Here is a 24,077-nt window from a genome sequence, read left to right on the forward strand (position 1 = left end):
GCTGTGCCAGCCCTGGGAGCACCCCGGGGGCAGCAGGAAATTCTGGGTGCCAAGGCCACCTCTCTGGTGCAGCACTCTGCTGGTACTGGCCCTGGGCACCCCCCCAGGATGACCCCAAGGAGCACCAGGGGGCCAGTGCCACCTCTCTGCCACCACTGCACCCCTCCAGTACTGGCCCAGTAGTACTCTGGGGTGGCACTGGACAGCAGCAGGGACATGAGGAGTTGTGCCACTATGCCTGTGCCACAGTGTCCTGCCGGTGCTGGCACCCTCTGGACACAGTAGGGACCAGTGTCACCTGCCCCTTGCACAGCATCCCTCCAGTACCAGCCCCAGGAGCACCTCAGGGTGGCACCAGGCAGCCCCAGGGCCGCTGCCACTACCTGTCCCAAGCAGCATCCCAGCAGTACTGACCCTGAGAGCACCCTGAGGAGACCCTCCCCAGGTGGACCAGGCAGCACCAGCAAACGGTGCCACCACCTCTGTGCCACAGCACTCCCACCGCAGAGTGCCACTGTCCCTCTGGTGCAGTTCTCAACCATACCAGCGCTGGGAGCACCCCTGGGTGACCCCCGACAGCGCCAGGAGCTGGTGCCAGCAGCCTTCTGCTGCAGCACCCTGCCAGAAACGGCCCCAGGCAACCCCACCAGGGTGCCCCCGGGCAGTCCCTGTGACCAGTGCCACCACCCCACTGCTGTGGGGGTACCAGCCCATAGCATCCTCGGGGTGACCTCAGCAGCACCGGGGACCGATGTCACCGACCCTGTACCGAAGGGCCTCAGGAGCAGCTGAGTGACCTCACGCAGCAGCAGGGCCAGGTGGCACCGCACCCTGCGGCCATCGCCAGCCCCAGCCCCGGCAGCCCCCCGGCGGGGGCACACCAGCCGGGAGGTGCCACACGGGCACCGGTGGCGCTACTCCTGCACCGCAACCCACCGCCGGTACCGGCCTGCGCTGACCTCTGGTGACCTGAAGCAGCACCGGGGACTGTTACCACCTCCCGTGCAGCACAGCCTCTCCCCGTTACCGGCCCGGGAGCGCTCCAGGAGATGACTCCACGTCACCCCACGCGGCACCGGGTAAAGGCAGTACCGGCCGCCAGGTGACCCTGTGTGACTCCAGCAGCACCGGGAACGGAGGTCAGCACCCCTGAATCACAGCCCCTCGCTGGTACCGGCTCCGGCAGCGCCCCGCGGCGACCTCCTGTCACCCGACGCGGCCCCGGGAACCGATGACCCCGCACCGGGAACCGATGACCCCGCACCCGCACGGCAGCCACCCGCCCGCACGGGCCCCGTCTGACAGCCCCGGCCCCGACCCTGCCCCCGCCGTCAGGGTCCCCCCGCCCGGCCCCTCCCCTCCCGTTGCCATGGCGACCGCCCCCCCGCCCCGCCCCGCCCCTCCCCGTGTTGCCATGGCGAGAGCGAGCGGCGGGCGCGGGGCTGGTGGGCGGGGCCGGCAGGGGCGGTCGAGGCGCTGATTGGCCGCGCCGCGCCCACGTGACGCGCGGAGGAATGCAAATGAGCCGCGGCCTCGTCCCGCCGCCGCCGCCGGAGGGAGGAGCAGCAGCGGCGGGAGCGGCCGCGGGCCCGGCTCTGGCTCTGCCGGCACCGGGACCCCCCCACCCGCGGCACCCGTCCCCCAGCCGCCGCCACACCCCAGCCCCACCGGGGCCATGGTCGCGGCCGGCGGCAGCCGCTCCGCCCGGGCCGCAGGTACCGCCTTACCGGGCCCCGACGGCTTTGTCTGGGCCGGGCCGGGGCCGGGGTTGGGTTGGGGATGGTGCGGGAGGGGTGAGGAGGGGAAAGGGTGAGGGAGGGGGGGGCCGCGCCGCGCATGCGCCTCGTCACTCGCCCTGCCTCAGTTTACCCCCCGGGCCCCGCTGCCCGGCACAGGCCCTGCCGGTGGCCTGGCCCCTGCCGTGTCTGGAGCCCCCCATTTGCACTCCGGCCCGTTACAGCCCCCCCGCCCTTACTCGCTGTCTCCGGCTCTCCCTAGCATCTTGTGTCTCGCTGTCCCCCCGATTTTACTCCTTATCACTGCTCCGCCCCCCCCTGCCATGCAGGCTCCCTCCTTGCTGTCATGTCTGGCCCCTGTCTATTCTGCCCTCCTCCCCCCGAGCCTTTCCCCTCCGGACCACCGTAGCCCACTCCTCATCTTGCCCCCCCTCTGATTTTTAAATCCCCTTAGGATTTTGTGTGTCCCTCTCCTGTTACCTCCCACCCCTCGCTGCCTACTTCCATCCCTCTCCCTCATCGCCTTGCACCCCCTTTTCTAGTCTTGCACCCTCTTACTATTTCCCACCCCCCACTACCATGTTCCATTGCTTGCTGTCGTTTCTGGTTCTCTTCTCCCCCCCCCTTATAGCCCAGCCCCTCGCCTATATTGCCCCCACCCCTCCCCTTTATCTCTCATCCCCTCCCTGCTTTTCCACCCCCTGATTATTGTTATTATTTCTCCCCATCGTATCCTGCTCCTTACTCTCCTTTTTGCCCCCCCATTCTATCTACTCTCACTTGTGTTTCCTTCCCCCCAGCAATCCCATCCCACCCTTCCCCATCATCTTGCACCCCCTCTCTGACTTTGTGCCCCCTTATTTCCCACCCTCCACCATCCTATTTCACCACTTGCTCTCCTATCTGACTCCCCTCTGTCCCATCCCCCATTATGTCTCTCCCCCCCCACTAGTGATATGCAGCCCTCATGGCCTTGCACCCCCCCGTTCTGAATGTACACCCCCTTATTATCACTCACTCCCAGTATAGTGTCCCACTCCTTCTATGCCTGACCCCCTCTATGAAATCTCACCTCCCTTTATCTCCCCCCACTAGTTTCACCCCAACATCGTATCCCACCCCCTCCTCATCATTTTCACGCACCCCTTTCTGATGCTGACCCCCCCCTTATCACTTCTCACCCCCCACTATCATGTTCCACTGCTTACTATTACCTCTGTCCTCCCCCACCATCATCCTGCACGCCCTTATTATTTCCCACCCCCCACCATTGTGCTCCACCACTTACACTCATATATGACCCACCTCTATCCCACTCCCAATTCTATCCCACCCCCCCACTAGTGTTTTTAACCCCTTCCCATCATCTTGCACCCCCATCATTATTGCTTCCCACCCTCCCATCATGTTCCACTCCTCAATATCATATCTGACCCCCTCAGTATTATATCCCACTCCCCCTTATTGTGTCCAACCCCCCACTGGTGTGTCACCCCCCAGCATCACATCCCACCCCTTGCTGCCACCTTACACCTCCCCCTTTCTGATTTTGCACCCCCTTACTATTGCTTCCCACACACACTCTCATGTTCTGTTGCTTATATCTGCCCCCCTCTATTAAAACCCACCCCCACTGGTGTTTCCCCCCCACTATATCCTCCCTCCCCATCATCTTGCACCCCTTTATTACTTCCCACCCCATCACACTCCTTACTCTCGTATCTGACCCATATCTATCACATCCCCAACTGTATTTTCTACTCCTCCCCATCACCTGGCACCCCCCTTTCTGATTGTGCACCCCCTTATCACCTGGCACCCCCCTTTCTGATTGTGCACCCCCTTATCACCTGGCACCCCCATTTCTGATTCTTGCACCCCCTTATCACCCCCATGATCGTGTTCCATTGCTTTCTCTCATATCTGACCCCATTTCACCCCCCACGTTTCCCACCCCTCACCATTGTCTTGCACCCCCCCCTCTGATTTTGCACCCTGTTATGTCCCACTGCCCCTTGCCATGTTCCCCTCCTCACTGTCATATCTGCCCCCCCATAATATCCCACCTCCCCCTGGTGCTCCCCATCACATACCACCTTTCCCCATCATCTCACACCACCCCTCTGATTCTTGCACCCCCTTATTTCTCACTCTCCACCATCACCCACCCCTCCACTATTCTACCCCTCTCCCCTCACATCCTATCCCCCCCCATAATGGCCACCCTTGTTCTGCTTTCCCTACCCCAATCATTTTACACCCCTACTGGGGGGGTCCCACCTCTAGGACTTCCCTATCCTGGCTGTGGGACCCCCACCCACAGTGTGTCCTGCCATCACCCTACAGCTATTCTCCTTTAACTGGGGGGGCGTTGAGAGAGATGTTTAATGGTTTTGGGGGGTTCTGCACAGGTCAGGGAAGTGGTGCCCTCATCTAACAGCCCCTCCCCGGGGGGGTTGGTGGTGGGGAGGATGGGAGGCTTGGACCCCTGGTGGGGCTCAGCCCTGCAGTGGTGAGCGTTGGGAACTGCTGGGGGAGGATTTTGGCTCTGGTTCTTCTGCATCGGTCACCACCGTGCTCCTGTGTCACCCCAGTGTCACCCCACTCTTCTGAGTGTCCTGTGTCACCCCAGTGTCACCCCACTCTTCTGAGTGTCCTGTGTCACCCCAGTGTCACCCCACCCTTCTGAGTGTCGCTGCTGCCACACGCCCCAAGTGCCAGGCTGGGGCTGGAGGTGCCTGGTGTGCTGGGGTAGGGTTATGCCGCCAGGGCTGCTGTCCATGGTCTGCTGTGCCCTGCGCTGCTGCCCCTGGCTCTGCCCTCCTGGTACCCATGGAGGTGCCAGCCGCTGCCAGCAGCACAGGAGCTCTCATGGGCAGGAGACAGAGGTCCCCTGGTGTGCATGGAGCCACCGGAGCGTGGTGGCCATAGGTGGCTGCTGGTGGCAGCAGTGATGGTGCTGCCCCTGTGAACACAGTGCCTGTCCCTCTGTCCCTTTGTCCCTGCTGGCTGCCCCCTCCTGTGCATTCATTTCTCTTCCTCCTCCTGTCTCTCCTTCGTTCCACCTTCCCTTTATTCCTCTCTGCTCATCCTTCCAATTGTCCTCACTTCTGTCAGTCCTCCCTTCCCTCCTCCTGTCCTTCCCTGCCTTTCCATCCATCCTTCTGCCCAGCCCCTTCACCCTCCTGTCAGTCATTCTGTCTGTCCTTCCATCCTTTCCTGTCTTCTTTCCCTCTTTTGGTTTCTGCTCCTTTCTGTCCTATCCTCTTGTCTGTCCCTCTGTCCTTTGTGCCTTTCACAGAATCCCACGTGGTGGGGTGGGAAGAGACCTCTGGAGGTTGGAGGGGACCTCTGGGGATCATCCACTCCAGCCCCCCTGATCCAACAGGGCACCCACAGCAGCTTGCCCAGGAGCACAATGGCCTGGGGGGGTTGGAAGCTCTCCACACAAGGAGACTCCACAGCCTCTCTGGGCAGCCTGCTCCAGGCCTCCAGCACCCTCACACCAAGGAAGTTGCTCCTCCTGGTCACATGGAACCTCCTGGGTTCCACTTTGTGCCCCCTGCCCCTTGTCCTGTCCCTGGGCACCACTGACAAGAGTCTGGCCCCAGCCTCGCCCCCCACAGCTCCTTTAGCTATTGCTGAGCATTGCTCAGCTCCCCCCTGGGGCTGCTCTCCTGCAGGCTCTCAGCCCCAGGGCTCTCACAGAGCTGCTCCAGGCCCCTCAAGCAGCTCTGCAGCCTCCCCTGGGCTCTCTCCAGCAGATCCCTGTCTCTAGGGAGGCCAGAACTGGGTCCCAGACTCCAAACGTGGCCTCCCTTGGGCAGAGTAGAGGAGCAGGGGACCCTCCCTTGGCCTGCTGGCCAGGCTCTTCCTGCACCCCAGAGACCCTTGGCCTTTCCTGCTGCCCTTCTCCTGCCTGTCCATGCATCTCCTCCTCCCACCCATCCTTCTGCCAGTCCCTGTGTCCTCACCTTTGTCTCACTTCCTCGGAGATGTCCTTCTGTCTGTCTGTCCTTCCTGCCCATCCCTTCCCTCCATCCCATCATCCCTTCTCTCCCTCCATCCAACCACCCATTCCCCATCTCTTGCTGACCCAGGCCAGGCTGCTGGTGCCCTTCTTGCCCACCTGGGCACACCTTGGCTCATCGTCAGTCACTGCCAACCAACACCCCCAGGTCCTTTTCCTCCAGGCACTTTCCAGCCACTCTGTCCCCATCCTGAATCCTTCCTGGGGTGGTTGTGACCCAGGTGCCAGGACCCAGCCTCATCCCACTGACCTCAGCCTGGCCAGGTGCCCTGTGGAGCCTCTGACCCCCCAGCAGGTCAACTTGATGCCATCTGCAGGCTGTCCAAGGGTGCCTTGAACTCCTTGCCCAGGCCATTGATGAAGACATTGCCCACGACTGGCCCCAGTGCTGAGCCCTGGCTGGGGGGGCACTGCTTGTGACCAGCCACCAGCTGGAGTTGGCACCCCTCACTCTTTGGGCCTGGCCACCCAGCCTGTTTCTAGCCCAGCAAAGCCCAGCAGCGTGACCACCCTAACACCCTGCCTGGCACACTGCCCCGTGCCACCTTTGGGTGCCACTATAGTGCCCTTCTGACCTTCTCTTCCCTTCCCCAGCTCTAGCCTGACCCTGGCTGCCTCGTGGCCCCCTGGCCCCCACCATGGAGAACGAGCAGCTCCCTGCCCCGCCGCCCTCCAGCAGCGCCGCTGGCACTGCCACCACCCCCAGCAGCACTGGCACTGCCCGCCCACCTGCTCCCCAGATCTCTGTCTACAGTGGCATCCCCGACCGCCAAACCGTCCAGGTAGGGGCTGGGGGGGCTGGGGTGAGCTATGGAGAGCTGGGGGGGTGCTGGGGGGTGGCAAAGCGTTGGGGTGAGGTATGGCATATTGGGGGGCAAGGTTTTAAGGGGCTGGGTTTTGGAGGGGTGATGTGGATGGCAGGGTGGGGTGTTGGGGGGTGCTGGGTGGGGGACAGGGCTTTGGAGGGGTGCTGGGAGGTGGCAGGGTGTTTGGGGGTGCGGGGGGGTGGCAGTGTGTTGGGGCGAGGTCCAGGGGTTTGGAGGGGTGCTGGGGGATGGCAGAGTGTTGGGGTGAGGTCCAGGGGTTTGGAGGGGTGCTGGGGGGTGGCAGGGTGTTGGGATGAGGTACAGGGGTTTGGAGGGGTGCTGAGGGGTGGAAGAGTGTTGGGGTGAGGTACAGGGGTTTGGAGGGGTGCTGGGGGGTGGCAGTGTTGGGGTGAGGTACAGGGGTTTGGAGAGGTGCTGGGGGGTGGAAGAGTGTTGGGGTGAGGTACAGGGGTTTGGAGGGGTGCTGGGGGGTGGCAGGGTGTTGGGATGAGGTACAGGGGTTTGGAGAGGTGCTGGGGGGTGGAAGAGTGTTGGGGTGAGGTACAGGGGTTTGGAGGGGTGCTGGGGGGTGGAAGAGTGTTGGGGTGAGGTACAGGGGTTTGGAGAGGTGCTGGGGGGTGGAAGAGTGTTGGGGTGAGGTACAGGGGTTTGGAGGGGTGCTGGGGGGTGGAAGAGTGTTGGGGTGAGGTACAGGGGTTTGGAGAGGTGCTGGGGGGTGGAAGAGTGTTGGGGTGAGGTACAGGGGTTTGGAGGGGTGCTGGGGGGTGGAAGAGTGTTGGGGTGAGGTACAGGGGTTTGGAGGGGTGCTGGGGGGTGGCAGGGTGTTGGGGTGAGGTACAGGGGTTTGGAGGGGTGCTGGGGGGTGGAAGAGTGTTGGGGTGAGGTACAGGGGTTTGGAGGGGTGCTGGGGGGTGGCAGGGTGTTGGGATGAGGTACAGGGGTTTGGAGGGGTGCTGGGGGGTGGCAGTGTTGGGGTGAGGTACAGGGGTTTGGAGAGGTGCTGGGGGGTGGAAGAGTGTTGGGGTGAGGTACAGGGGTTTGGAGGGGTGCTGGGGGGTGGAAGAGTGTTGGGGTGAGGTACAGGGGTTTGGAGGGGTGCTGGGGGGTGGAAGAGTGTTGGGGTGAGGTACAGGGGTTTGGAGGGGTGCTGGGGGGTGGCAGGGTGTTGGGATGAGGTACAGGGGTTTGGAGAGGTGCTGGGGGGTGGAAGAGTGTTGGGGTGAGGTACAGGGGTTTGGAGGGGTGCTGGGGGGTGGAAGAGTGTTGGGGTGAGGTACAGGGGTTTGGAGAGGTGCTGGGGGGTGGAAGAGTGTTGGGGTGAGGTACAGGGGTTTGGAGGGGTGCTGGGGGGTGGAAGAGTGTTGGGGTGAGGTACAGGGGTTTGGAGGGGTGCTGGGGGGTGGCAGGGTGTTGGGATGAGGTACAGGGGTTTGGAGGGGTGCTGGGGGGTGGCAGTGTTGGGGTGAGGTACAGGGGTTTGGAGGGGTGCTGGGGGGTGGCAGGGTGTTGGGATGAGGTACAGGGGTTTGGAGAGGTGCTGGGGGGTGGCAGTGTTGGGGTGAGGTACAGGGGTTTGGAGGGGTGCTGGGGGGTGGAAGAGTGTTGGGGTGAGGTACAGGGGTTTGGAGGGGTGCTGGGGGGTGGCAGGGTGTTGGGATGAGGTACAGGGGTTTGGAGGGGTGCTGGGGGGTGGAAGAGTGTTGGGGTGAGGTACAGGGGTTTGGAGGGGTGCTGGGGGGTGGAAGAGTGTTGGGGTGAGGTACAGGGGTTTGGAGGGGTGCTGGGGGGTGGCAGGGTGTTGGGGTGAGGTACAGGGGTTTGGAGGGGTGCTGGGGGGTGGAAGAGTGTTGGGGTGAGGTACAGGGGTTTGGAGGGGTGCTGGGGGGTGGAAGAGTGTTGGGGTGAGGTACAGGGGTTTGGAGGGGTGCTGGGGGGTGGCAGTGTTGGGGTGAGGTACAGGGGTTTGGAGGGGTGCTGGGGGGTGGCAGTGTTGGGGTGAGGTACAGGGGTTTGGAGGGGTGCTGGGGGGTGGCAGTGTTGGGGTGAGGTACAGGGGTTTGGAGGGGTGCTGGGGGGTGGCAGTGTTGGGGTGAGGTACAGGGGTTTGGAGAGGTGCTGGGGGGTGGAAGAGTGTTGGGGTGAGGTACAGGGGTTTGGAGGGGTGCTGGGGGGTGGCAGGGTGTTGGGGTGAGGTACAGGGGTTTGGAGGGGTGCTGGGGGGTGGCAGGGTGTTGGGGTGAGGTACAGGGGTTTGGAGGGGTGCTGGGGGGTGGCAGGGTGTTGGGGTGAGGTACAGGGGATGTTGGGGTGAGATATGGGGTTTTGGGGGGCTCTGGGGGGTGGTAGGTTTTGGGGGCATGCTGGGGGGCAGTGGCAGGGGTTTTGGGGGGCGTTGGGGGTGCTGTGATGCAGCCTGGGCCCCCCTCGCCCCCTGCAGGTGATCCAGCAGGCGCTGCACCGGCAGCCCAACACGGCGGCGCAGTACCTGCAGCAGATGTACGCAGCGCAGCAGCAGCACCTGATGCTGCAGACCGCAGCCCTCCAGCAGCAGCACCTCACCAGCGCCCAGCTCCAGAGCCTGGCTGCCGTCCAGCAGGTACGGGGCACCAGCACAGCGGCACACGGGTGACAGTGACACAGAGTGGTTTGATTTGGAAGTGACCTCTGAGGCCTCACCATGGCCACAGCTTTCCTGCACAGCTCCAGGGTTGGGCACTGCCTCCCTGGGCAGCCTGTGCCAGTCCCTGACCACTCTTGCAGCAAAGGAATTGTTCCTCCTCTCCAACCTCACCCTCCCCTGGCACAATTCCAGGCCATTTCCTCTCCTACCACCTGAGACTAGGGAGAAGAGCCCAAGCCCAGCTCGCTGCAGGCCTCCTTTCCATGGGCGCCCCCCTCAGCCGCTGCCCCCCTCAGCCGCTGCCCCCCTCAGCCGCTGCCCCCCTCAGCCGCTGCCCCCCTCAGCCGCTGCCCCCCTCAGCCGCTGCCCCCCTCAGCCGCTGCCCCCCTCAGCCGCTGCCCCCCTCAGCCGCTGCCCCCCTGCCCTCTTCTCCAGACCCTTCCCCAGTTTTGCTGCCTTCCTCTGGACCTGCTCCAGCCCCTCCATGTCCTCCTTGCAGTGAGGACTCAAAACCCAACCCAGGATTTGAGGTGTGGCCTCCTCAATGCCCAGTCCAGGGACAGGATCACTCCCCTGCTCCTACTGACCTTTGCCTCTTGCCCCCCAGGCCAGCCTGGCAGCCAACAGGCAGAGCAGCTCCTCGGGTGGCAACGGCACCCAGCCGGCGCCGGCACAGCAGCCCACGGTGAGTCCCCACTGTCCCCTCCAGCACCCATCACTGGTGGCACCCATCTGCTGTGACACCCAAGCCTTGTGCCACTGTCCCCTTGCAGATCAACCTGGCGACGTCGCCGGCGGCCGCGCAGCTGCTGAACCGGGCGCAGAGCGTGGCACCGGGCACCTCGGGCATCGCGCAGCAGGCAGTGCTGCTGGGCAACGCTGCCTCCCCTGCCCTCACTGCCAGCCAGGCACAGATGTACCTGCGGGCACAGATGGTAAGGGGGGGGCGCTGACACCCTGCCCCACGGCTCTGGGGGTGTCTTGGATCTGGGGGGTGGTTGGGACCCGTACGGTGCCCATCATCCTGCGCGGCGTGACTGGGTCCTGCTGGGTGCTCATTGCCCTGCTGCAGGGTCCCTCGGGACTCATAGGGTTCCTGTTGCCCCCACTGTGGGATGGTCAGGACCCTTTAGAGTGCCTATTGCCCTGCTGTGGGGTGCCCATCAATCTGCCATGGAGTAGCTGGGAGCCATGGGGTGCCCATTGTCCTATTGCAGGGCAGCTGGGGCCTGTGGTGTGCCAATCACTCTGCTCTGAGGTGGCCAGGACTTGTAGAGTGCCCAAGGCCTTGCTGTGGCATGGACAAGACCTTGCAGGGTGCCTATCAACCTGTTGTGGGGTACCTGACACCCACAGGGTGTCTGTTGTCCTGCTGTGGGGGCCAGGACTCATAGGGAGTTTGTCATCCTGCTGTGGGGTGGCCAGGGGGCTTGGAGGGTGCCCATCCTTCCTGCCGTGGGGTGGCCAGGGGGCTTGGAGGGTGCCCATCCTTCCTGCCGTGGGGTGGCCAGGGGGCTTGGAGGGTGCCCATCCTTCCTGCTATGGGGTGGCCAGGGGGCTTGGAGGGTGCCCATCCTTCCTGCTGTGGGGTGGCCAGGGGGCTTGGAGGGTGCCCATCCTTCCTGCTGTGGGGTGGCCAGGGGGCTTGGAGGGTGCCCATCCTTCCTGTTGTGGGGTGGCCAGGGCCTGTAAGGTGCCCCTTGTCCAGCTGTGGTCCGACTGGGAGCCATAGCAGGGTGCCTGGGATCTGTTAGGTGTCTGTTGTCCTGCCACAGGGTCTGGGGCCTGTGGGGTGGCTCTTGTCCAGCTGTAGGGCAGCTGGGATTTGTAGGGTGCTTGCCATCATCCTGCGTGCAGGGTGCCAGGAGCTGCATGGGTGCCCCTTGATCTGCATGCAGGGTGCCAGGAGCTGTATGGGTGCCCCTTGGCCTACTTTCAGGGTGGCCAGGAGCTGTATGGGTGCCCCTTGGCCTGCTTTCAGGGTGGACAGGAGCTGCATGGGTGCCCCTTGATCTGCCTGCAGGGGGGCCAGGGGCTGTATGGGTGCCCCTTGTCTCACTGTGGGGTGGTCAGAACCCTACAGGGTCCCTGACCCCATTGTCTGCTCTAGGGGGGCTGGGACTTGTAGGGTGCCTGTCAACCAGCTGTGGGGTGACTGGGACCCAGTGGGTGTCCATTGCCCCACGGTGGGGCAGTTGCAGCCTGTGAGGTGCCCACTGCCTTGTTCTGGGGTGGCCTGGACTCAGAGGGTGCCCATGGTGCTGCTATATTAGAGTCTTTGCCCCTGTAGAGTGCCTCTGGCTCAGCTGTGGGAGTCCCAGACCCATAGGCTGCCTCTGGACCCGCTGTGGGGTGCCTGGGACCCATGGGGTGCCCATTCTCCTGCTGTGGGTGGCCAAGACCCATACCCTTGCCTTGGTGGGGCTCTGCTGGGTGTCCTCCACCACACCTGGGGTGCCCAGATCCTATGGGGTGCCTGTGCCTTGTTAGACTGCACCCAAGAGGCAGGGAGGGCACTGTCACACTGGAGAGGCCTGGGGCCACCTGTGTCACATCTCCACCACCCCACACGAGGTGCCCCCCACACAGCAGGGACCCCACACCCACTCTCTGTCTCCCCCCAGCTCATCTTCACACCCACGGGCCCTGTCAGCGCTGTCCGCCCCGAGAGCCCCGCGCCAGCCCCTCCACCGGCCCCGCCGCCTGCCCCCCAGCCCGCTGCCCCCCAGGTGAGCCCCTCACGACCCCCTCTCCCCCCCCCCCCCAGCCTCCCCACAACCGTCCCCCAGACCCCTCCTGACCTGCTGCCGTTGCAGGTGCACAGCCTGGCCCTGCGCCCCACCGGCCCCCACCTCCCTACCCTGGCCATGAAGCCCCCTGGGGGTACCCCACCCCGGGCTGGCCCTCCCCGGGGCCCCCCACCTGACCCTCCTGCCGAGCACCTCAAAAAGGCCGAGGGGCAGGATGCCCGCGCCCACCCCCTGGGTCGCGCCAGCGCCCCCACTGCCGCCCACCCGCTCGCCACGCCAGGTAAGGCACCGACACGCGGGGCCCCGCTCCGGAGCCTGCCGCTGCCACTCCGCCTGCCCCCCGGGGAGGGGCAGCCCTCCGGTGCCCCCACCTCGGGTGCTCAGAAAGTCAGGCTGAGGAGAGCAGGGCGGGCACAGCCCCCGGGCAGCTTCCTGCGCCAATCTCCTGCTGGGCTGTGGGTCTCTGGGGGCTGTGTGTGGGCCTGGCAGCCTCCGGGGGGCGGCAGCAGGTCCGCGGGTGGTGCAGCCCCCAGCCGAGCAGCCTGTGCGGTGCTCACGCTGGAGCCTGGCGCTGACCCACGCCGCTTTCCTTTGCACCCTGCCTGCCTTTGGAACCTTGTGGGTCCACAGGGCCCCTCCGAGGCGCTGCCCAGAAGGGGATCAGCATCCGTGGGATCCTGCAGCCCTGTGGATGGAGGCTCTGCAGAGGGCTGGAGCAGTGAGGGTGTGGGCAAGGGGACACCGTGGGGCGATGGAGCTGTTGGGGGTGCTGGTGTGGCCTCCAGGATAGGGAGCACTCCTGCCTACGGCCAGGCGTAGCCCATCCATCTCCAACAGCAGGAACTGGCGCCACTGGTTGGCAGTAGGCACGGGAGTGTACAGATGGTAGTGCGAGGAGCAACTCTGCTAGGGGCAGGGAAGATCCTGGGGGTGGGTGGCATCCATGTGGACTAAAAGTGCAGGTGACAAGCTGGGGCTCCCTGTCCCCCATCATTGTCCCTGCAGCCTACGCCCCGCTGCAGCCCCCTCAGTTCCTGCAGCAGCAGCAGCCGCCGAAGCCAATGCAGACGCAGCAGCAGCAGCAGTTCGTCATCCAACAGCAGCAGTTGGCACCCCGTGGGCAGCCCGCCCAGGGCCCCACTGCCACCCCCCAACTCCAGCCCTTACCCCCTGCCAGCCCCGGCCCACCCCCCCAACCCAAAGTGGGGGTTCCTCAAGGAGCAGGAGGGGGTGAGGGTGGCCCCCCCAACGGGCACCCTGCCTGCCATGCTGCTCCCCGCAAGTTCCAGCATGCCTCTGCCGTCATCCTGCAGCTGCAGCCTGCCGGCCCCACGGTGAGGGGGCCCCCCCGCACTCCCGAGCCCCCTGCTACACTCTGGGGGTGCAGGGAGGGGAGGGGCTTGTCCACTTGAGGTGGGGGGAAGAAAGGCTTGGGTGAGCTGGGGCTAGAAGGGAGGGGGTGCAGGGGCCAGATCCCTGCATGTGTGAGATCCACGCATGGCTGCAGGTGTGCACAGGCGGGGCAGAGCCGTGCACGTCACCCTGACCCATGCATGTGCATGCATCTGCCAGCTGCATGCACATCTGTGTGCATGTGTGAAGCTGGGCCGTGTGCATGTGCTTCACCCACGTGTCTGAGGTGCCTGTGTGCACACCCCTGCCACGTTCGCACACCTGCCTGCCAGCTTCTTGCCAGCGTGCATCTCCACGCGTGTAGTTGTGCCCCTCGCCCACGCACGTGGCTGCACCTGAGCTCTGCACCTGTGTGCAAGCACATGTGTGTGTGTGCAAGCACATGTGTGCGTGTGCACATCTACCTGCTCCCTGCCTACCTGTGCCAAATCCACACACGTGTACATGCCAGCTCCCTGCCTATGTGTGCACGGGGAGGAGAGGGTGTGCAAGTGTCTCATTGTGCATCTCTGTGTCTGATCCGTGCACGGGTAGTGGATCCATGCACCTGTGTGCATGCCCCTGATCCATCCGGGTCTGTGCACATGTGCCAGCTCCATGGCTGTCTGCTCTCTGCATGTGTGTGCAGGCTCCTGCCAGAGCCATGTGCCTGTGTGCACCTGTGTGCTGGAGCCACGCGCATGTGTGTGCAGCTGTGCACATGTGCTTGAGCCAGGTGTGCGTGCTGGATCCACACACGTGTATGTGCGTGCATGCACCAGAGCCACCTGCATGTGTGTACTGGTACCATGCACACGTGCAGACACACACGTCAGGTTGCACACGCGTGTGTACATGCCTGACACATCCACACTTGCATGCTTAAGCCGTGCGCGCACACGCGTGTGCACTCCTGTGTGCCACCCGCGCACACGTGTCTGACCCTCACCCTCGCGTGTGCCCCGATCCCTTCCCAACACCGCAGCCCCCACTCGGGGTCCCCGAGGGCACCCGCCGGGACCCACCACCCGCCCCGAGGAACACCGAGAGCCCGCCCGCCGCCCCGTCGCAGCCCCCCGCCCTCTCGCCGCCCGCCGTCCCCCTGGGCCCTGACAGCCCAGAGGGCGAGCGGACCCCCACGCACGGTAAGAGCTGCCCCACATCCCCGGAGAACCCACTCGTGGCCCCCAGTGGGCCGCAGCAAAGAAAAGCCTAAGTGCGGGGGGAGGGGGCACACTGAGCACGGGGACCTCCCCTGCCCCCTTCGGCCGTGGCTGCGAGGGGCACGGAGCCCACGCGCGCGGGGGGCAGGTCCTTGCCGCGAAGGGGCGCGCGCTGCGGGGGCGTGGCCTCGCTTCCCGGGGTTCCGCCCTCGGGTGGGCGGAGTGTCGCCGGGGGCGTGGCCGCGTCCCCCGTGGCCCCGCCCCTCGCCCTCGGCTCTCCTCCCGGCCCGCAGGGGGCGCGCGCTGCCCAAAGGGGCGTGGCTTCCCGGGCTCCGCCCGCCCTGGGGCTCCGCCCGCCGGCTGCGTGGGCGCGCTGGCGGCGGCAGCCAATCGGGAGGTGGGGGCGTGTCCAGCCAGGGGGCGTGGCACCGCCACAGGCCCCGCCCGGCCCCGCGCAGCCGCCGCCGCCGCCCCGGCCCGGCCCGGCCCTGCCGCCGCCTTTGTCCCCGCTCGGCCGCAGCCTCTGCCTCCAGCATCGCCCTTTGTCCACGCCATGGGGCCGCCGAGCCGCTGAGAGCTGCCGGTGAGTGCGGCCTGGCTCGGCCACGCCCAGGCCCGCCCCGGCTAGGCTCGGCCTGCTGCGGCCCGGCCCGGCCCGGCGGGGCGGCGGGCGCTGACCTCACTTCCGCATCCGGCCCCCCCACACTCCCCCTCCGGTCCCGGCGCCGCGGCCCGGGCGCAGGTAGGGGTGGGGGCAGTGGGGTCCGGCGTTGGACAAAGGTGGTGGGGCCTACAGAGGCCTAGCAAGGCCTACCGGGGCGTTAGCGGGCCGGGCGGGGGCAGAGGGGTGCTTACCGGCGGGCATCACCTCGTACGGGGTGTAGGTGGAGTCCTGCCGGGGCACACCGAGCCTTGCCGAGGGCGCTCGGGGCTTTCCGGAGTGGCTCTGTTGGTGCTGGGGTCTCTGGGGGGTGCTGCGGCCGCAGTGGGGCAGAGCAGAGCGCGCTGGGGGCTGCTGGGCTGCGCTGCGCTTTTATTGCTGCCTGGTGAGGCGTTACTGGGGCATCCTGGGGGCTTACTGGGTGTGTTTGGGGGCCCTTTAGGGTCTGGGGGGTCCCTGGGGGCTGTCTGGGCTGCACCAGGACAGTTTAAGGTGTACTGGGCGGGGGCCGGGGGCTCCCGAGGCCTCCTCCGTGGATACCCGAAGGCGCTTTGGGGCTTGCTGGGGCACCCTGGGAGCGGCAGCAGCTGCTCTGCCCCCACCCCCCTTTGCCGAAGCAGCCCAGCTGTATGGTAATGGAGGCCTCGGCGTCACCGCCGGCGTCACCGCGTCCCCCGGAGCCAGCTGCGTGCCGTGCCGTGCCGTCCGCCCCGTCACACGTCCCCTCTTAGCAGCCGTCTGTGTGCCCCCCCCCGTCAGCGCATCTCTTGTAACCGTCTGTGTGTCCCCAGCATCCCTGTCCCCGTGGGCCCCATAACCATTTGTGTCTCCCTTTGCTGTCCCCGCCCGTGTCCCCATGTCCCCTGTGACCGTCTGCGTGAGCTCCTCACCCAGTCTGCACCAGCGTCACCCCTTCCCCACGGACCCTCTGTGTCCCCCCCGTCCCTGTCCCCCTTAACCATCCATGTCCCCATCGCTGTCTCTCGTAACGAGCCCACAGCTGCCGCCGCTGTGTCCGCATCACCACTGCTGTCACCGCATGTCCTATAGCCCCCTCTGTGTTCCTTGCAACTGTCCTGTGTCCCCATCGCTGCTGATGTCCCCATCGCTGCTGATGTCCCCATCGCTGCTGATGTCCCCGTGTCCCCCGTAACCATCCCTGTTTGTGTCTCCTCGTCGCCGTGCCCCCCGTACCTGCCTTCCCTGTGTCCCCCGTCAGTGTCGGTGTCACCGTGTGCCTCGGAACTGCCCTCCGCGTGTAACCCGTGGCGCCTGGTGTCACTCTGTGTGTCACTCCGTCACTGTCCCCCACAAACGTCTTTCATGTGTGTCCCTTGCTGGTGTCGCCGTGGCCCCCATAACTCTCCATATGTGTATCCCCCTCACTGTGTCACCTGTAACCATCTCATCTGTGTCCCCTGTCGCTGTCTGTCCCCCATCACCGTGCCGCAGTCTTGTCTGTGTGTCTGCCCTGTCCCTGCTGGTGTCACTGTACCACCACTGCCAGCAGCATGTGTCTCCCCCCACCATGTCCCCCATGACTGCCCTGCGTGCCCCCATCACTGTGTCCTCTGGAACCATCTCATCTGTGTCCCACATCATTGCTGGTGTCACTGTGTCCCCTGTAACTGCCAGCATGTGTGTCCCCCATAACTACCCATCTGTGTGTCCCCCACCACTGCTGGTGTCCCCATGTCCCCCATAGCTACCCATCTGCATGTCCCACATCACTGTGTCCCGTTACTGTGTCCCCCATAGCTACCCATCACTGTGTCCCCCACCACTGCTGGTGTCCCCTTGTCCCCCGTAGCTACCCATCTGTGTGTCCCACATCACTCTGTCTCCCACCACTGATGGTGTCCCCTTGTCCCCCGTAGCTACCCATCTGTGTGTCCCACATCACTCTGTCTCCCACCACTGATGGTGTCCCCTTGTCCCCCGTAGCTACCCATCTGTGTGTCCCACATCACTGTGTCTCCCACCACTGCTGGTGTCCCCTTGTCCCCCGTAGCTACCCATCTGTGTGTCCCCCCAGACATCTTTTGCATTTGTCCCTTGTCACAGCCGGTGTCGCCACGTCCCCGTAACTGCCTGTCTGGACCCCCCCTGTCACCGTGTCCCCCTTAACAGCCCCCGTGTCCCCCGTCCCCCGCAGAGCCGCCGGCCGACCGCCTTCATGCGCAGCCCCCGCCCCTGGCCAGCGTTCCCGGCATGACCTCGGGCACCGGGAGCTCTGCCGCCACCGTCGCCGGCGCCGCCCCCCACAATGGTGAGAACAAACCCCCCCAGGCCATCGTGAAACCCCAGATCCTCACCCACGTCATCGAAGGCTTCGTGATCCAGGAAGGGGCAGAGCCGTTCCCGGTAAGGTGTCCCCGCCGGCGGCGGAGCGGGGAGCGGGGCGGAGCGGGGGCGGCGGGGGCGCGGCGGGGGGGCAGCTGCTGGTGTTGTCCCGCCGCAGGTGGGCCGCTCCTCGCTGCTGGTGGGGACGCTGAAGAAGAAGTATGCGCAGGAGCTGCTGGCGGAGAAACTCCCGCAGCAGGACAACACCACCACCACCGACTCCGAGATGGAGGAGCCCTACCTGCAAGGTAGCGCCCGGGGCCCCGGGCTGCCACCCACAGAGCGCCCCCAGCCCCGGCCGGCTGGCCCCAGAGCCACTGCACCCTCACCGCCACTGCACCCTCACCGCCACTGCACCCTCACCGCCACTGCGTCCTCACCGCCACTGCGTCCTCACCGCCACTGCGTCCTCACCGCCACTGCACCCTCACCGCCACTGCACCCTCACCGCCACTGCATCCTCACCGCCACTGCACCCTCACCGCCACTGCATCCTCATGTGGTGGGGCAGGGCCACTCCTGGGTGTCCCTGCAAAAGACCATCCTTAAGCAGGAGGTCACCTAACCACAGCTGGCTGCCCACAGGACCACTCCATCCCCAGACAAAGAGTAGTAGATCCCCAGCTGAGTGTCCCCAGAACCACTCCATTCTCAAACAAGGAGCAGTAGGTCCCCAGCTGAGTGTCCCCAGAACCACTCCATTCTCAAACAAGGAGCAGTAGGTCCCCAGCTGAGTGTCCCCAGAACCACTCCATTCTCAAACAAGGAGCAGTAGGTCCCCAGCTGAGTGTCCCCAGAACCACTCCATTCTCAAACAAGGAGCAGTAGGTCCCCAGCTGAGTGTCCCCAGAATCCCTCCATCCTCAAACACGGAGTGGTAGAGCCCCAACTGGATGCCCCCAAACTTATTCCCTCACCAGGTGGGGGGCAGTAGAGTTCCCACCCCTCATTGGGTGTCCCTGTTTCGTCCCAACTGGGTGCTCCCAGAACTGTTCCCTCCCCAAGCAGGGTGTGGTAGAGAGCCAGTTTGGTGCCCCCAGGATTACTTCCTCCTCACCACCCCAGTGGAACCTCTCCAAAGCTGACTGTGCCCCCACTGGGTGCTCCTCAGCTTGCCCCTCCACACAGGCTACAGCAGACACCCAACACACCCACCCGAGTGTCACCTCACCCAACTGAGCGCCCCCCAACCAGTTTCCTCCCCAAATGGGGTGCAGTAGAGCCTCCTCTCCCCAGCTGGTCGGCTGCACCCAATGGATTGCCCCCAGAAAGATTCCCACTCCAAGCAGGGTGTGGTGGAGACCTCCCCCGCCCCACCAGAGCGATTCCCCCTTGCAAGGCAGGGAGCAGCATCCCCTCCGTAGGTCTCCCCCCGCTGATATTTTGGGGCTCCCCTCGGCTGAGCTGGTTGCCTTTCTCTCTCTGGGTGTCCCTGCACGCCCCCCAGAATCCAAAGAGGAGGGGAACCCCCCCAAGCTGAAGTGTGAGCTCTGTGGCCGCGTCGACTTCGCCTACAAGTTCAAGCGCTCCAAGCGCTTCTGCTCCATGGCTTGTGCCAAGAGGTACCCACCCCCCCCAAGCCCCTGCCCCACACCAAAGGACCCTCTGTTGGTCCCCCCCCATCTCACCCCTTCCCCCCCTCCCCAGGTACAACGTGGGCTGCACGAAGCGGGTGGGTTTGTTCCACCCCGACCGCAGCAAGCTGCAGAAACCCGGCGGGGGTCCCCCCCACGGCCGCCGCAGAGCCTGCAAAGGGACCCTGCCCCCCCTCAGCAAAGACACCAAGAAGCAGGTGAGGGGGGCGGGGGGAGGAGGGTCGGCCCCCAGATTCTGGGGTGAGGGGGTCGGGAGAAGGTGGTGAGGGAAGGGGAGAGAAGAGGAAGAGGAGGGAGAGAAAAGGAAGAGAGAGAGAGAAGAGGGAGGGGGACGGGAGAAGGAGAGAAGAGGCGGGGGGGGGAGGGGGGGGAAGACGGAGGAGGGGAGAGAAGAGGGGGAGGAGGGAGAGGGAGGGGAGGGGAGAGGGGCGGAAGGGGAGAGGGGCAGAAGGGGAGAGGGGCGGGGGTGACAGGAGCCGGGGCTGGGCTCTGAAGGTGCCGTCCCGCAGCCGCCGGTGTCCCTGCCGCCGGGCTCGGTGACGGCGTCGTTGCAGCTGAACCACAGCCAGGAGGACTCGAGCCGCTGCTCGGACAACTCGAGCTACGAGGAGCCTCTGTCGCCCATCTCGGCCAGCTCCTCCACCTCCCGCCGGCGGCAGGGCGAGCGCGACCTGGAGCTGCGCGACATGGAGCTGCCCGACGTGCACGTCCGCGACCTGGCCGCCCTCGGGCACCGCTTCCTGCCCAGCGAGCCCAGCAAGTGGAACGTGGAGGACGTCTACGAGTTCATCCGCTCGCTGCCCGGTCAGCCCCGCGGCACGGGACGGGGCGGGGGTGCCCAACCGGGAGGGTTTGGGGTGCCCAACCGGGAGGGTTTGGGGTGCAGAGGGTAAAAGGAGACATGGGGCAGAGCAGTGAGGGAGGTTGGGCTGGTCTGGGAGCGTAGTCAAGGGGATTTGGGGGGAGGTCAGGGTGGTTTCGGGGTGGTGGTGGGAGGTAAATAGGGATTCAGGTGGCTAACGGGGAGGGTTTGGGGGTGCAGAGGTGGGCTGGAGGGGTACAGGAGGTGTGGGCGAGAGCAGTGAGGGAGGTGGGGGTGGTCTGGGAGGGTAGTCGAGGGGTTTGGGGGGAGGTCAGGGTGGTTTTGAGGTGATGGGGGGAGGTAAATAGGGATTTGGGGCTGGAAATGAGAGTTTGGGGAGATAAAGGAGGGGTTTGGGGGTAAATAAGGAGGTTCTGGGGTGGGTTCAGGTGGCTAATGGGGAGGGTTTGGGGGTGCAGAGGTGGGCTGGAGGGGTAAAGGAGGTGAGGGGGGGAGAAGTGAGGGAGGTGGGGGTGGTTTGGGAGGGTGGATGAGGTTTTGGGTAGGGGTAAATGTGGTGTCAGGGTTGGTGTTGGGAGGTCAAAAGGGACCTGGGGGTGGATTTGGGGAGTAAATCTTTTTTGAGGAGATAGAGGAAGGTTTTGGGGTCATTTTGGGGGTAAATAAAGAGGCCTGGGGTGGGTTTGGGTGGCTAAGAGGAAGGGTTTGGGGGGTGCAAAGGTGGTTTTGAGGGGTGAAGGGGATTTGGAGGGAGACAAATGAGAGAGGTTGGAGTAGTTGGGAAGGGTAAATGAGGGTCCTTTGGGGGGAAAGGTGGTTTTGGGGTGGTGTTGGGAGGTCAGTAGGGATTTGGGGAGCAAATGAGGAGGGCTTGGAGTGGGTTGTGGGTTTGGGTGGCTGATGGGGAGGGTTGGGGGAGCACAGAAGTGGTTTTGAGGGGGAAAGGAGATTTGGAGGGGGAGAAATGAGGGAGGTTGGGATGCTCTGGGAGGGCAAATGAGGTCTTTTGGGGGTAAAGGTGGTTTTGGGGTGATGTTGGGAGGTGAATAGGGGTTTGGGGATGTATTTGGGGGGTAAATGAGGGGGGGTTGGGGTGGTTTTGGGTGGGTGATTGGAGTTTGGGAGCACAGAGGTGCTTTTGGGGTGGTGTTGGGAGGTAAGGAGGGATTTGGGGGTGGGTTTTAGGGGTAAGGAGGTTTGGGGGAGATAAATGAGGGGCTCAGGGGGTAAATGTGGCCTTGGCAGGGTTTGGGGTGGTGTTGGGAGGTAAAGAGGGATTTGGGGGGGATAGATGAAAGAGTTTGGGGTGGTTTGGGAGGGTAAAAGGAGGCTTGGGGCCATAAATGGGGTTTGAAGGTAGTGTTGGGAGGTGAGCAGGGATTTGGGGGTGGATCTTGGGAAGCAGATGAGGGATTTGGGGGTGGTTTGGGAGAGTAGGTGGAGTTCAGGAGGGGCAATTGCAGGTTTTTTTGAGGGGCAAAGATTTTTTAGGGTGGTGGTGGGAGGTAAAATGGGGTTTGGGTGGATGTGGGGGTAAATAATCTTTTGGGGGTGGTTTGGGGTGGGTAATTGGAGGGGTTTTTTTGGGGGGTAAAGGTGGGTTTGGTGTGGTTTTGAGGGGTAAATGGGCTTGGGGGGAGATAAATGAGGGAGTTTGGGGTGGTTGGGGAGGGTAAATGGAAGCCTAGGGGGAGCTAAATGGGTTTTTGGGGTGACATTGGGAGGTAAAAAGGGGGTTGGGGTGGATTTGGGGGGTAAATAATCTTAGGGGGGTGATTGAGGTGGGTAATCAGAGATTTTGGGGGGTGTAAGAGTGGTTTTGAGGGGTAAATGAGGTTGGGGGGAGATAAATGAGGGCATTTGGGGTGGTTTAGGAGGGTAAATGGAGGCTTGGGGTCCTGGGGGGGGAGGAGGTGGTTTTGGGGTAATTTTGGGAGGCAGATGAGGTTTTGGGGAGTGCTTTGGGAGGGTAAATGGAATTTAGGGGGAACAGCTGCAGCTTTTGGGGTGCAAGGGGGGGTTGGGAGGTAAGCAGGAATTTGGGGGTGGTTTGGGGGGGGTTAAATGAGTCTTTTGGGGGGTAAATAGAGGGTTTGGGGGTGATTAGAGTTTGGGGTTATTTTGAGGGGCAAAAGGGTTTTTTTGGGGGGTGGGGGGGAAGTAAAGGAGTATTTGGAGGGGGTCAGTGGGTGAATGAGGTTTGGGGAGGAGGTAAGTGAGGGGCTTGGGGGTGACTCACAGGGGTGGCAGCTCCCGAGGTCCGGCATGGGTGAGGAAGGATCTGGCCCAGGGCTTGGAGGGGGGGGAGGTTGAGGTGATTTTGGGGTTCAAATGCAGATGTTTGGGGTTTAAATGAGAGTTTGAGGATGATTTGGGGGGGTCGAATGAGAGGTTATAGGGGGCGACAGGATATGGGGTGGTATTGGGCAACAGGTGAGGTTTGGGATGGTTTGGGGGCAGTTAATGAAGGTTTTGGGGTGGTTTTGGGGGTTCACTGAGGAGTTTGGATGGTTTGGGGGTAGGTGAGGGGTTTAGGGCTGGACAAATGAGGTTTTGGGGCAGAGAGTGAGGGGTTAGAGGGGGACAAATGAGGTTTTGGGGCAGAGAGTGAGGGGTTTGGGGACGGTTTGGGGGGGTAGGTGAGAGGTTAGAGGGGGACAAATGAGGTTTTGGGGCAGAGAGTGAGGGGTTTGGGGACGGTTTGGGGGGGTAGGTGAGGGGTTAGAGGGGGACAAATGAGGTTTTGGGGCAGAGTGAGGGGTTTGGGGATGATTTGGGGGTTAGGTGAGGAGTTTGGGGGTAAAAGGTTTAGAAGGGGGACAAATGAGATTTTGGGGTGGTTTGGGGCAGCAAATTGAGGGGTTTGGGGATGGTGTTGGGGGTTGAGTGAGGGGTTTAGGGGTGAAGGGGGTTTAGAAGGGAGGCAAATAAGATTTTGGGGTGATTTGGGGCAGTAAGAGAGGTTTGGGATGGTTTTGGGGGTTAAAGGAAGGGTGATGGGGGACGGTTGAGGTTTTGGGCAGCAAGTGAAGGGTCGGGGGGGGGTTGGGAGGTGATGGACGTTTAGAGGGAGGAGAAAGGAGATTGTGGAGCGGTTTGGGGGCAGCGAGTGAGGGGTTCCAGGTGTAGAGTTTGGGGGGTTTGGGTCTGGGGGGAGGGGGTCGCGAGCGTCCCCTGTGGCCGCAGGCTGCCAGGAGATCGCAGAGGAGTTCCGGGCGCAGGAGATCGATGGGCAGGCGCTGCTGCTGCTGAAGGAGGACCACCTGATGAGCACCATGAACATCAAGCTGGGGCCGGCCCTCAAGATCTACGCCCGCATCAACATGCTGAAGGACTCCTAGAGCCGGGCCTTGGGGTGCGGGAGGGGGACACACGCAGCCCCCCGCCCCTACACACACACACAGCACCACCCCCCCGCACCCCAAGAGTATCTTCCCACCCTGCTCTAGCCATAGGGAGGAGGAAGAGAAGGCTGTGGGGTATAGGGGGATGGGGAAGCCACATCTGAGCACAACCCAGCCCCGGGGTGCCCCCGCCCCGGGTGTGTACATAGCCTGTAGCTATAGCGCCCCCCCCCCCAAAAAAAGGAAAAGTACGGGGGGGTCACCCCCTTTTGTGCAGCAGGGATGGGGGGTCCCCTCCTCTCCCCTTTTGTTCCCCCCTCCCCGTAACGGCAGGGCGAAGCAGGATGGTTGCCTTAACGTGTGCCCCCCACACGCCCCCCTCCCCCCCCAGCCAGGATTGGAGCTGCCAGCCCCGGGGGGGAGGGCATCAGCCCCTGGAGGGGGAGGTGTGGTGGGGAGCTCGAAGGTGTCAGCCCCACACCCACTGGGGCAGGGCTGGGGGCACCTCAGTCAAAGACAATGAGGGCAGGGGAGGGGCTCCCAGGCCAGGCAGGTAAGGACCCCCACACACCTACCCCACCCCCACCCCCCGACCCCCCCCAGGCTTTTTAAGAAAAGAAGAAGAAAAAAACAAAAAAGGAAAGCCCCTCCCGGGCCCCTCCCTCCCGGGCCCCTCCCTCCCGGGCCCCTCCCTCCCGGGCCCCTCCCCCTCAGGCCTTTTCTCTTTTTTTTTTGTTTTGATTTTTGGTTGTTTTTTGTTTGTTTGTTTGGTGCTTTTTTTGTTTTTAATAAA

General features: G+C 63.9%; 1 protein-coding gene across 4 annotated transcripts; it reads left to right on the forward strand.

Annotated features, from left to right (window-relative positions):
- The first annotated feature begins 1,625 nt into the window (after positions 1-1,625).
- Positions 1,626-23,804, forward strand: PHC2 (polyhomeotic homolog 2). 4 transcript variants are annotated; one of them, XM_064172351.1, is made up of 15 exons: positions 1,626-1,715; positions 6,361-6,548; positions 9,031-9,189; positions 9,821-9,898; positions 9,987-10,148; positions 11,838-11,942; positions 12,030-12,243; positions 12,969-13,297; positions 14,341-14,500; positions 17,335-17,543; positions 17,641-17,770; positions 18,970-19,084; positions 19,170-19,314; positions 19,627-19,921; positions 23,127-23,804. In XM_064172351.1, the coding sequence occupies exons 2-15, from the start codon at positions 6,405-6,407 to the stop codon at positions 23,279-23,281; spliced, it is 2,400 nt and encodes a 799-aa protein (XP_064028421.1). In that variant the 5' UTR covers positions 1,626-1,715; positions 6,361-6,404; the 3' UTR covers positions 23,282-23,804. The 4 variants fall into 4 exon arrangements, with proteins under 4 accessions (XP_064028421.1, XP_064028420.1, XP_064028422.1 ...); XM_064172350.1 differs by having other exon boundaries at positions 17,641-17,769; positions 18,948-19,084; XM_064172352.1 differs by having other exon boundaries at positions 17,641-17,769; positions 18,948-19,084; positions 19,672-19,921.
- Positions 23,805-24,077: the final 273 nt, after the last annotated feature.

The sequence above is a fragment of the Pogoniulus pusillus genome, chromosome 36 (genome assembly GCF_015220805.1).
Source record: "Pogoniulus pusillus isolate bPogPus1 chromosome 36, bPogPus1.pri, whole genome shotgun sequence".
In the NCBI taxonomy this organism is placed as follows: domain Eukaryota; kingdom Metazoa; phylum Chordata; class Aves; order Piciformes; family Lybiidae; genus Pogoniulus; species Pogoniulus pusillus.

Bases quoted from the DNA above. Each gene is read 5' to 3' on its own strand.
- PHC2 (XM_064172350.1), top strand. From the start codon at position 6,405: ATGGAGAACGAGCAGCTCCCTGCCCCGCCGCCCTCCAGCAGCGCCGCT. The intron at 6,549-9,030 runs GTAGGGGCTGGG...CGCCCCCTGCAG, and splicing joins CCGACCGCCAAACCGTCCAG to GTGATCCAGCAGGCGCTGCA. The intron at 19,085-19,169 runs GTACCCACCCCC...CCCCCTCCCCAG, and splicing joins TCCATGGCTTGTGCCAAGAG to GTACAACGTGGGCTGCACGA.